Source organism: Labrus bergylta, chromosome 14, assembly GCF_963930695.1.
Source record: "Labrus bergylta chromosome 14, fLabBer1.1, whole genome shotgun sequence".
NCBI lineage: Eukaryota > Metazoa > Chordata > Actinopteri > Labriformes > Labridae > Labrus > Labrus bergylta.
In genome coordinates, this window is record NC_089208.1 from 5,204,551 (window position 1) to 5,218,350 (window position 13,800).

Here is a 13,800-nt window from a genome sequence, read left to right on the forward strand (position 1 = left end):
TCACATTTACAACCTGTTTTAAGTGATGTACAACATGTAAAACCGAAACCTTAACAAACCGCAGGCTTCTTTGGAAACTGAGGCTCATGTGCTAAGTTTGGTCTCGCGGTTTAAACCACTGTGGCTCCTCAGATGTTTACACCAATACTATAAAACATTTAATAACTTATCCAGACGGACTTATAGAGACTAAAACACGCTATGACAAAAACAAAAAACCCTTTAAAAAACACCAGTCACACATGTTAATGTATGGGTATGCTCAAAACGTCACTGCGAGGTTAATTGGACCGTTAAGAGCATCAATTACGCAGTAATTAATTACAGCTTTAAATATTTTACGACGACGAGGCTTTCGACTAAAGAAAGAACCAAAAAAAAAAAGGACATAATCATTCAAGTGTAACATTTCTAAATGTTAAATTAAAATAAATTACAACATGTGCTTTCACGACTAAATTTCAAGTTCACTATGGAAGCGAAAAACTACTCGTAACAGAAAACACACTTTTACTCGAGGAAACTGTGTTTGCTTTACTTAAATGTAAAGAAAACACTTGTTAAGGAAGAAAAAAACAGGTTGGGGCATCCCGGTCAAACACAGTCAGTTGAGTTTATCCATCCAAGTGTTATTTTCTCCTCCTTCACTTAACTTAACCGTTAGAAAACATGGCGTGTTTAATTAAGGAGAAACTCACCGCTCATGTGGAGAAGAAGGCAGAGATGAAGAAACAAAGGTAGAAGCGATTTGTGAAGTGAAGCCATGTCTTCTTCTTCTTCTTCTTCTTCTTCTTCTTCTCACTGCTTGTCGTATCCAGCACCAAAAATAATGTGAACTGAAGTGGCGTGTCGACGAGAAGTTAGTGAGCAGCAGCCCCGGAGGAGAGACTGAGGAGCGGGGAGGAGGAGGAGGAGGAGGAGGTGGTGGTGGTGGTGGTGTGGTGGAGAGGGGAGGGGAGGGGGCTCAATTAAAGTCTCAGTCTGGCGGGGTACTCCTCCTTCTTTGCCATTGTGTGGCTTAATGTGTGTGGTAGAAGCAGCTTATCAGTTTTTTTTCTTCTTCTTGTGCCTCAAACTCCCTCTCTCCTTTATTCACACAGCGACTTCTTGTTGGTAGAAAAGTCCTCAAGGTCACCTTATCACGCCTGTACACCTTTTAGCTGGAATCACATGGCCTGCTGGCTGAATTCAGCTTAACTGGGACACTTTATTTGCATTTCCACGGTGGTTAAAGCCTTTAAAGGCAATGCATTATTATTTGGACATGGGTCTGACATCTGACTTTTTACAGCTTTTACAAGCTGTTGTAAGTTTGACTTTTTTTCTGTCTTTCTTTTTTTAAAGGTAAACTAGTAGATCACTGGTGAGCAGAAAAGTATTTTGTAAGGTCATTATGGATTTATGGGCACTTTAGCATGCTCTCTAATGTCTTAAAAGAGCTTAACACTGAACTCACTTAGAGGTCAAACCTGCAGTTTGTCAGGCAACTTCAGGAGATGCAGAGACCCAGATCTACTTTGTTGGTCTTGTTGTGATAATGAGTTATGAGGATTCACTTCAGGGTCTTTATCGGTAGGCGTGGTTAGTAGGAGGAGAAGCAGGGTCAGTACTGATGACACACCTGAGGGGGTGATTATGGATTTATGGGGAAACAATTTAAAACTCTGGTTTGGATCAAAGTTGTTTAATGTTACTCAGATTTAAATTTAAAGTTTAACTATTTATGAGCTAGCTATTACCGTAATACAAATGTCAAAGCATGCAGGAAGGCTTCTTCTGCCTTGTTCCTGTTGTAGAAAGTTTTCTCCACTTTAAAGGTGACCCAGAGGGCACCTCATTACAGTCACTCCAATGTTAGTGAAGTGCAGAATAGAATAGAATAGAATTACTTTATTGATCCCAATTCTATTCTGTGCAGAATCTAGCAAATGACATGATATTTTGGTGTCAATTAAAGTAGTCTGTTTCCTGTTATACTTTGAGTGTAGGCAACACTGATAGTGTTTCAGCAGGCATTGATTGAACACAGTAAGAGTGGGCTAACAATCTGCCATAATGCAATCCTGGCTCTGCTGCAATCATTTGCATAAGGGCAGCTAACAATCCACTTTTAGACCCTATCACTCAGGTCCAATTCATTTTTTTGATTCTGAAGTTGCAGGCCGGATCCTGAGAAATGGTAAACGTGAGGAAGTCTTGGTCGGGAGTTGAATTGAATGATGATTTAACCTATTTCAGATCCAAAAAATGAAACTGATGTGCTGCACAGAGAGAGTAAAATATACAGCATTTAGTCACTAAACCCCACAGGACTTTATATTTGAAGATACATTAAAATAAATATAACAATGCATAGATTCTATAAACCAATATAAATTAAGACGTTTAAAATGCAACAAGCTGAAAATGAGTGCAGCTCTGGTTCGCTTTTAGCCAGTACTTGACCTGCACTGCTAACTTCTGTCGACACCTGAAGTCCCAAAAGTTTCCAATGGTTCAAGGTTGCAGTCTCTCAGTATCTCATTTTCTTTATTTAGGAGTTTTCTCCAACGGTTGGACACCATAGAGGTGCTCTCTTTATATTTTTTTCAGCTTAGGTTTTCTCCACTGGAAGGGCACTGTAGGAGGTACTCCATTGTGTTTTGTCCACTTGAAGGGCACCCAAGCTGGCATTGAGTCATATTTTGTTATTGTGCACACTAGAGGGGTCTGAATCCTGTATTCTCCTCAGAAAGGCCTAGAGGGCACTTCATCATATTTTTCATTCGGAAGGGCATCATTGAGGGTAGTTCATCAAGGTTTTACAGGACGAGCAGCCGAGAAGAGACGTCATCACGCTCCTTTACTGGAAGGACACCCTGTCTAGAGGACACATTTTCACACACATGAGGTCATGTTGAATCCACTTTAACATACTTTCTAATGTCTGAACTCACTTAGAGGTCAAACCTGCAGTTTGTCGGGCAACTTCAGGAGATGCAGCGGCCCCCAGATCTACTTTGTTGGTCTTCTGTTTCCAACCAAAAGACAAAAGTACTATATTGTTAGAATGGAGTTCTTCAGCCAGTTCACACACCACAAGCAACCTGGGTCATCAGCGAAATCACACAGTGAATTATAAATCATCAAACGAACACATAAGAACATAGCAACCACTTTTGTCCATCCAGAAGAGGGAAACACAGTAGATAAAGTGTATATATGAGATTTTCAGATTCAAGTTTTTTTTTTGCAGCTCGCCCACACATTTGTCTCTCCAGGAAATGTAGCATCTTATTAATATTCTACTTCATAAAAAGCAACCCGGATAATGTCAATATTAGCTCTCAGCGCAGGAATAAATAAGAGATGATGACTTAAACAGCCACGGTTCACACAGTGCTAAAAGTGAGGAGGAGTGAGCAAAGGTCAGATATACACTGGACTCCTTCCAGTAAAGTGAGCAGGGTTCTGCTGGTGGAGTCACCTTGTCTAACAGCTGCAGCAGAACAGCTTCCTGCAGGTTGTCAAACAGCTGTCCAGCCCCCCCATCATACGTGAACCCGCAGCTGTGGACACGGCACAGGTATGAAACATGAAGACAAAGAAAGTTTAACATGTGCTGCGACTATGGGGGGTTTCATGTTGATACTTTCCTGCAGTGATGTAGCAGGGAGTAAAACTGTGTTTGCACTTTAACTTATGCAACCAGTTATTCTGCTTAGTGGACAAGAATAATTTGTTTAAGGTACTGTCAGGGGAAAAAACATCTGTTCAGAATGAGTTTAATTGCAGTGACATGAGATGTTACCAAAAGAAATACAGTTAATCACTTTTTCCTGTTTCTCTTTGTGCGGGTGGTTTTGGAGTAATGTTCCCAGTTACTCACAGCTTGTGTTGGACGTGACCCTTTAAAAAGAAATAATCTGAACTTGTGATTCCTAATCAAATGTTAACATGGACTTAAGGTGGTCGAAGGATTCTCAAATATTGTCATTGTAAGGATTTTTTTACACCTAAAGAAGTGAAAAGGTACCCAATATTTCCAAACTGAGTCAAAGAGCACAACTTTGTTAACACGTGCCCCCTAATGTAATGCTGACTGTTGAGAGCTTACACAAAAGCACCTAAAGGATGCATGACTCAGTCAGCCCTTTTTCAAATTACAAAATGAAACCAAACATGAGCCTCGTGCTGAAAAGACGACATCAGCAGCTGCACACATATGTGTGTAAAAAGTCTATCTTAAACCTAATATCAGAGAGTGTAGGGTTTGAATTTGAGCCAAGCTCTCTCTCGAGTCCAGAGGATAGCGTCTCTCACATGAAATCTATCTACGCTTTTACTCATGAGATTGTAGCCAGGCGTTTCTAAAAGCTGGGTACTTTTCCAGCCGTTGGCCCACACAGCTCTCTTTTGTTAATACTGCTGCTCAGCACTGGCTCTTTCCACCTGCAGTATATGCCCTAGTTACCCCGTTGCTGAAGAAGCTGAAGATTTGAATGGACATTTGCACATCTCTTTGTCCAACCAATATTAATATTCTAACTAATATTGTTTAAATAAACTTATGAGCAGCTGGTTTTTAAGCTGTTTATCTTTATCTTATCTTTAGTCCCACATGAGAGAGAGCATGTGGTTCTGAAAATACAACTGAACAAAATAAAAAATAGAAATGCAATATTCACTGCAACCTTTAATTTACACCCCTTTAATAGAGTTTTACTTGAGCTATATCTTCTTACTAAAGATCTTTATCTCCTTAATCTTGGATTCATCACTCAACAGTCTTGCCTCTTGGCTTTGCTCTCCTTTTTTTTTCTCTTGGATTTTTAGTTGCCTATTCACCCCTGCACCACGGTCATTTCACGGCTTCATTGCCCCATGGAGGGCGTGGACAGGCATGTCCTGAATCCCTGACAGATGGTAATGCCAGCCACTTCTCCTCTTCACCTGCCACGAGAGAGGCACGTTAAGAACATGACATGCCGGATGTTCATGGTATTCCCCTCAATGACTACCACACAACCCCCTCCCCGCGGTGCAGACGCCCTGACAAACCATCCGCACACATAACTCAACTCTGACTGGAATCTTTCCCTCAGAGTTTAAAAATGTAGGCACATTTCTGATTAAAGAGCTTCAGTGTGCTCAAGCATCAATACAGTCTCTGCTTTAAACCCTAATTTGGTCTATTTCTTACCAACATTTTTAAGATTTAATCAATGTAGTGGACTTTAAATCCTTATTTTTAGTGGTTGAAGTGGTCTTATGTAGTAATTAAAGTTGTACCAATATCTTGGTTGTTTGAAAACAGAATCCAAAAGTGTGTCATTGCAAAGTAGAGTCAATAGAACCATGACAATATCAGGCAAAGTTTACAGAAAATAAAACCCACAGAAGAATAAACTGTGCAACCAACCGGTAGTGTTACATGGTGAAAAAAATCTCTTTCCATCTTAGCCCACAGTCAGGAAGGTTGGGCCATCCACTCTAAGTATCAGCAGCCTTTTGAAATGAAGTCTGTTTTATGTAGAAGTGGAAAGAAAAAGTCAGAAGCTTGTGTGAAGAAGTCTTTGAAGTGGGCAGAAATCCCAAACCCCATCTGAAATCCTTCTTTTCCCCTGTAATGGAGAGGAGTGTGAAAAAAAAAAAAAAAAGATTCCCCCTCTGCCAAATCTTTCTTCTGCTACACTTTAAAATCAACCCTGCCTCTTTGTAACATCTTTTCTCTCCATCTTTTTATCGCAGTTCCTTCCTCTTTATTTCATCCATCTCTATAGTGCTTGTTATGGCTTAAAAGCGAAAAGAGAGAGGGGCTGCAGGGAGAAATAATGACACAATTAAGATTCATCAACTAAAAAAGACGATAAGGAGAAATTTGTTGGTTAATGATATTCACTAACCACAAAGGAGCTGATATCTAAAGTTTATGTTACGATTCTGAGTTAATAATTAAAAAAGCAAGTCAGCTTTAATTATTAAACCCACAAATATTCGGGCCAAATGCACCACTACATGTCAAACTTTGTTCTGCCCTTCGATGGTAGAAGAAGACAGACTGTTAATTAACTCCATCAAACGACTTTGTTTAGCTGCACTTTCATAAAGCTTCCTGAGTGTCTCTTTCAGCCTTTGCACACATGCACAAAACTCCTGAAAATGTCTTCAATATTTTTCGGGGTGAGCTGCATGAGTGAACACAAACGAGCGATCGGTTACTACCCAAATTTACATGATCCAGCCAGCCGCCAAATTAAATTCCAGCAAAAACTCAGAGTGAGCTGATGCGTGAATGTCGCCGTTTATTTTCTTGGGGGTGAGTAGGGTTAATGACATTCATATCACAAGACATGTGCACGATCGGTTTGATGTTTGTGCAGATAATGAGGCTGCTTGATACTCTTTTCTATTCAGCAGGAGTCAAACCATCTGTAAATATTAATGGACAAAGTCTGAGTGTTGTCACCCATTCTGTTACTGCAGGGGGCTTTGGAAGCCCATCGATAGCGGTCGCCATGCTGGAAACTGTGTCTCACCCTAACTTTCAGTCAAACTGACGACAGACTGAGAGCTGGAGCTGAAGCAGGTTAAAGCCAGCTACACCTGCAAATGCATATTTCCACAAAATGGCATGTGCAGATATTGTGATAATTTTAACAGAGGATGATCAAAGTGTATGAAATGGATCTTTGTTTGAACTAAGGGGGTGTAGTGTAGAGCTGTGTTTTTATCTCTATAAATTTCCCTACCTGTCCTTACCCGGTACAGTTGGTGGAGGCAAAGCACCTGTAAGCTTAACAAGCCAAGAAATCCAACCTTCTTTCATTTACATTTTCAGTTAGAAACAAACAGCTGCTTTATGTACTTTGTGGCTGAAATCGCAACAGACAAAAAAAAACTACAATGAGCCATTCTTTAGAGTAGCTCTGGTAAAGGAATACAACCACAGGGTCCAGAGGTCTTTTGAAGAGCCATTACAGAACTCACTTTGAAGTCACAAGTCTCTCCGCACTTCATCAGCTAACTATTTCATCATGTCCCTGTACCTGTGAGAATAAGGACAAAAGAAATGTGACTGTAAATTATCTTAAAGAGAGTGCACTTCAAGGGTTGAGAGTTGCAGTAATAAATAACTGGGAGACTTGCAAAGACCAGTAAAGAGAGTGTAAATTGATGCAGCAGAAATACAGTGACTCTTAAACAATGGTTTGGATCACACTTCAAAAACATTGGATTTAAGGGCGCCAGTGGCCACTGGATTGTGATTCTGTGACACGTAGTCATGCAGTGAAGAAGTGACTTTATTTTAGTTTTACTGTAATCTTCATTTTTTATCAATAGAGGCGTCAGGACAATGTTTCATTGACAGACAGAGCAGTGACCGTGCTATAACACAAAAAAAACTTTGGATGTGTCCGTGTATGAGTGTAGAACTGCAACAGATGTATTCTGGACTTCAGCCCTTTACTACGATATCTCTACTTTGGCAGATCGTCGACACACTCTTATCTTTCATGAAGTAATATCATCTTATCGTACACCCCTACTCTGAAATATTATCTCAACAGTTCACATCTTGAAAACAGGAAACATAGTCAAAAAGTGCTTTGTTGTCGTCTATGTAAAACTGGGTTCAATCTAACACGAGTGTTTCTAGATGCGCTCCTCGGGGCAGGACTTCATAAAAATTCAGAGATCAGGTACATCGATATTACACAGTTGTAAATTTCTTGCTTGCTTTGAACTTTTCAAAAGAAATGAACATTTTGCTCTTGTCCAAGAAGACATATGGGTAATCATCCATTGGCATTAAAACAGTCTTTGAAGTAGTCCGGACATTGTACTCAATTCATCATCATCATCATCATCATCCTCCTCCTTGTCTCTGAGCCCACACACTAGCTGCTCACACAGATTGGGGGCAGAGTGTTTCACCGCGGGGGTGCCAGACAAAGTCAAGGACCGATGGTTTGAACAGACTTCTGTCAGAAGGGGTGGGAATGTAAGAAAGGACGCCATTCACCAAGGAATGCCAGGGGGGCTTCAAGGGCACGCTCCACTATGTGACAAAAACTAATTTTAAAACGGACCAAGAAAACCAAATGTAATCGTAAAGAAAATAAGAGCACTCACACTAACAAGCCTCTGAATGGGAGCAGGATCATTACTCTGTCAGTACATCATTGTCAGCTTCTCGTGTAAATTAGTTATTTTTACTTCCTAATTGGGTAGGAAGACTGAAAATAACACTGCAGAAAAAAAAAGCAGGGGGATGCTTTGCTCCAATTTGAGTCTTAGCTTCATCAGTGTCAAGCATTGCAGTATTAAACTGGAGCTGCAGCCAGTTCCAATTTGTCCTAGTGGCAAATAAAAGTACTGCAACAACAACAACAACAAAAGTGGTCTCCCTGGTAATCATTGCATTTATGGAGACGTCTGTAAAACTGTTGATAGGACATCGACAAGGTACGTTATTGATATGTAAAGTACACTTTTAAAATATGCATCTATTATATTGGTGCGATTTTGATGCACGAGGAATGGGCTGCATAAAGAAGCAGGTGCCATCTTTAAATGTGGCCTCTGGTAAGTATGTTCTTACCTGGCATAAAAAAAATAGTTACAGTGTTTAAAATGTGTATACAAATAATTTTTTTAATCCAGAATATTTACCAGGAACAAGTGTAACAAAGGAGTCATAAAACGAACTGCAGTCAAAGTAACTGTAACCTTTACAAACAGATACCTGCATTAAGGAATGTACACACCGAGCCGACCATCGGGGGTCGGGGCTTGTCAGTGAGGGTTGGTGGCTCTGGTAGGTGTGGTGTGAACAGCATCGGTACTGCTCGGGGCTTTTTGCCCGATTCAACATGTAGACTCGGCGGTGACCGGTCGTTGAGAGAAATCCCTCTGAATAGCTCTCAGTCAGCGACTCGGCCTCGAGAAGAGAAACTCAAGTGACGAAGGAAAACAAACGACAAGTCAAGAGAACAAGCACATAAGTCTCTTCTCGTGTAATGCCAAACTGTCTCCTTATCTTCAGACATTTTCTCAAGTCGAGGACATTATGAACGTGCCAAACCCTGCTGTGCACAAACTAATTGGCAGAAGGGTTGCCATCAATTTGGTGGGAAGTGGGAACAGTTTGACTTTTTTGGCCCGACACCGGCGGACAAAACACGTTTGGTTTTTGGTTTTCGTCGCAGCTTCTTCTTTGTCATCAATTTGGTTTTGTACCAGGGTGCAGAATCTGAAGGTGAGTGAAAGGATTTCATCTCTGGAGCGTTTGGGGTTTCTGTTCATAGTCCATCGCTCTAACATTTTTTTTTAGCAAGAAAATAGTACATGTGTAGAGCAGAACAAACAAAATACACTTGCCGAATTGTAGTCCCCCAGAAGTCCAAAAAGAGTTTTAACCAGTTTTACCTTTACGACACCTTAGAGAAAAGATAATCTAAACCCCCCCTTGGGTCCCTATAGGTAGTCAGTCCCGCTTTTCCACCTACAACTGCTCCCATGGCCACAGCCGCCCCCCATTAAAGTAAAAATAAACCTATCCTTTCATCAGATACCAGGTATATAATCAACCAAATATTATCTGGATGCAGCTATGCTCCAGGGTGACGTGATCAGCAATCAGAGCTATCAAACATGTGATGAAGCATTTGACTTCTAAGCTTCCAAGATAGTTCTAAGCTTCAATGTTTATGTGCTGAAGTTACATTATACACAGATTATTAGTATGTAAGGTCTGACCAAGTCTGATATAGGAACCTATAATTCTAATGTCACGATACAGTGTCACGTTGAGTCACAGAAAATGCTGAACCAGGTTAAATTGTTTTCAACACATGATCCTGCTTTCGTCTGTTTGGGTCTTTGATTCTTCACACAGCACTGACGTCAGTCTTATCACTGCCTTGTTGAATATCACAACTGATATCTGCACAGTCTTTCTATACAATAACCTTCCTCATGGTGGATGTTCTGACATGAAAGAAAAAATCACAGGAGTAGAAAATAAAATTAGTGATACTGAATTTTATTTGGTTTCTGCAACTGTGCGTTCTGGCTCACTGTCACATGGCTGTCATGGCTCGGTGGGACGTTTAAGCAGAACAGAGCCATTGTTAATGTGATTAGCAACACCTGTGCTCTCCCTACATGTGACCAGTCAAACTGTCTGCTGTGAAAAATGCTTTTTTTTTTTTTTTCAGTGGGATCGCTCATATGTCCCGCAGCGGTATACTGAAATTGAAAAGTGCAGCAGCTATTAGGGGTTGGAATATTATTCATAAACTTGCTGCATCCTTATCACTGTGACCGCAGAATGAACAGGCCAATTGAAAACTTTTTGACTTTCTTATCGGGGGCCCACAATGTTTTGCTGAGGACACGTTTCCAAATTGTGCAAGCTAAGCTCATTTTATAGCAACAGAGTGCATCACCCAGGAGGACTTTTACAGTTTGTCCGTACAGTTTGTCAAGTGAACCGTGATAAAAATCTTGCCCAGCTGAGCGTTTAATTATGCAGTATATCACCATGTCACATATGTTTACTGCTGTTGTGATAACAGCTGTATAGGTGAAAGGACCTCATGATGTTCTGGCCTCGTCTCTGCTCTAAAATTATCCTCACATGTAGAGAGGTGTTAGTTTCACCTGTGACCATGTTACATCAACTCCTGCTTCTTGTTTTGTTGTGGTAAAGTCATGCTTACTCCACCTTATAATCAAGGGACATAATGCAAAGATAATTACAGTTTTATTGCCAGAAATTGGCAATGCAATAAAAGGGAAAAATCCAATTAAGTTCCTCTGGAGTTGTGCATTATTCTGAGGTGGCTGAATGCCATGAGATATACTCTTTGGAAAAGGTTCTACAATGGGATGTTTAATTCTTTTCACTGCTTATTTTTTGGATAGAAGCGCAATGGGAATGATGAACCATAAAGAATCAATACAATCAGAAGCGCTTGAATGAAAATAGTAAATGGAGGATTTTAAAACTCAAAGGGAGGAAACTCTTCTACGGCTAACAAAACGTGTTTGATGCTTCCAATTTCATACTCAACCAAAAAATGTAAAACAGAAACATTTAGTTCAAAAAGTCCTGTCATATTGATCTGCTCTGTCTCTCAATCCAGACACTAGCAGTGGTAACAACACTGTCTTCAATATGTGGAAATTTACCCTTTTTTTTTTACAGGTCAGTTGCATTTCAATCAAAAAACACTTTTGGGCTCTAACTGGAAATTTAACTTTTCCATCTTTTTATTTCAGAGCACTATCGTCAGCATTTCCCTGCAATAGTTTTCTGTCAATTTCTGTCTAACAGTCGTTTGTTTTCCTGACTTTAATTCAATTTCATCAGAAATGTAACAAAAATGAACATTTTTTAGTTGCTTTTGAGCCCCTTTTTTTATACGAAAGGTGAAAATGATCTACAATCTGTGCCGACAACATGACCTCCACTTGCGTCAAATAGCCACGATGGCGATTAATGATGTGTCATAGGGAAAGAGCACATTGTTTTGTCGTAATTGTCTGTATGAATGTAATGTAATGAATGTAATAATGTATATCTAGGATAGAATGTGAATCGTGATCCTTTGCAGGTTCTATATCATGACAGAGCTTTACTTAACACTAATATCATCAGACTTTGTTTTTCTATCTTTCCATTGTCGGGAACATGTCGGCACACGAGTCTAGACAGACAACGGGTTAAAGGAACAGATGCCAGGGTTTCACTGCCTGCCATGTTGGTTAGCTAATTTACATCTGAAGGTTTACGTTTTGTGGTTCTTCTGTGACATTTGTTTTTTTAAAGTTACATGATTCAGAGCTGAACGAGAAAGCATCTACTGAATGTATCATTAATTGATGTGAAATATAAGTGTTTATTTTGTTGTAATTCAACTTTTTAAAGCACTTAATTTAATCATCAATTAAAAGAATATGAACAAAAGTTCAGGAAGAGAAAATATACAAAGGTAGAATATTAAACTAAGTCAAACAAGAATATTCCAAATGTGCAAAGTGTACAATTTCCTTCTTGGTTTTGTGTGACATAGCACAAAAAAATGACGCACTTAATGCATCTCCACGGCTTATAAACTGTTATATGATACACAGAGTCCGAGGAAAGTAAACTATCTATCACGCTGAACATCTAAACGTTTCATCTCCTAATAGGGCCCTAATCGATTTTTCTTTAAAAAACATTAAACTGATATTAACTCAGTGAATAATCTGCCAAAAAGACGCTCATCTCACCTTTTCTCTGCAGCTAACTTTCTGTTAGGACGTCCTATGCCTCAGCACTGTCCTTCAGTGATGAAGGCATATTTAAGGGTTACAAACTAACACAGTTTCTATACTTACGCAGCGCACACCCAGAGAGAAGCCGAATAAATTGAGCTCACTGTCAGATGTGATTTTGAGGAATATAAAAAAAGGAAACCATGAGCCTTCACCTCTTGTTAGCTGGGGTGAAATTTGCGAGCTGTACGCTTACAGGAACAACAATCATTAGATATACTACCAAGAATTTCTGATTAGATTATCGTTGGCTCATTGTGCGTTGTGGAGGCGTGTGTGTGTGTGTGCGTTGTGGAGGCGTGTGTGTGTGTGTGTGTTTTTGTAAGGCAGAGGGCATAAATGAGTTATGGGACCTCTGGATGTTGTTTGGGGGGGAGGGATAACTGACTGTACCTCCCACCATCGTTCAGATCGTGTGACAGGGTTTGCCCTGAAGGGGCCTGTCATGCTACCATTGACCTCTTGGAAAGATTGTTGCCATGGTCACAAGACGCCTTAATGAACTAATGAATCACTGCGGCACACCTCAGCTCAGACACATCAGTGTCTTGTTGAGGGCGCAGAGGGAGGCAGGGAGGGGAGGGGCCCACGACTCCCCACAGACACAATGCAGGGTTTGGTTAAAGCAGTCTGAGGGACCCAGGTGGTCAATTGTTCAAAATGTAGTGAATCAGAATTTGGTCAGGGCAGCACTTAATCAGCTGGAGACGGCACACTTCTCATTCAGTCCTCTCTGATTACATTAACAAGAAGTCTAGGACTGAACGGCCTATTTTTTACTCATAATATGGAGGTAATAAAACCATTATTCTAGGTACTGAGCTCCATCATGGGGGCATCCTGTAAGACATTTAGTCCCAGACATAGTCTATCATATATATTATTATATTCTGTTTTAATCATCAAAGTCCACCCTTAAAATAAAGGAATAGAGGAAGATTGTTACCACTCTTGTGTCTGTGCTGGAGTACAGATGTGATTAGCTTAGCTTAGCTCCAAGACAGGAAATAGAGGGGTACAGCTAGCATGGGTATTAAAACGACGATCTGTATAATATTTGTTGAACCCCTTTACCATCAGAACTTCTAATGAGGACAATTAGCTCTTTTACAGATATTTTCTTTCTGTAACTGTCTCTTGGCGAACATCAGGCAGGTGTATTAAGGTTTGGTACCATCAGCTCCATGTAGAAACAAAGCGCCGGTCTGTCACCCTTAATGATATTTTCAGGGGCTGCGATGAACTACTTGCTGAATGATTAAAATGCAGAATTTTCCCTCTTTAAACCTCAAACTGTTGTTTTTTTTACATTTCTGTTTGTGTACAGATATGGAGGAGTGATCTGACTCAGTCCTATCAGCAGAAGACACATTTAGTAGATCCCTTGAGGCTGGATTTCTTCAGGACACTCTTGAGGGAAGACAGGAGTCACATCACTGATTGGGCAAGCTTAGTAAGCACTAAAGCCAGCAAACTTATCAGCTCTGATTA

The 13,800-nt window shown here is 40.2% G+C and overlaps 1 protein-coding gene across 1 annotated transcript in view; it reads right to left on the reverse strand.

The window, feature by feature from the left end:
• mcama (melanoma cell adhesion molecule a) overlaps positions 1-888 on the reverse strand; it is a 51,529-nt gene extending 50,641 nt beyond the window's left edge. Inside the window, exon 1 of the mRNA XM_020640567.3 lies at positions 699-888. Coding sequence (XP_020496223.1) covers positions 699-765 — 67 coding nt within the window. The 5' untranslated portion in view covers positions 766-888. The remainder of the gene's footprint in view (positions 1-698) is intronic.
• Between the last annotated feature and the right edge of the window lie 12,912 nt (positions 889-13,800).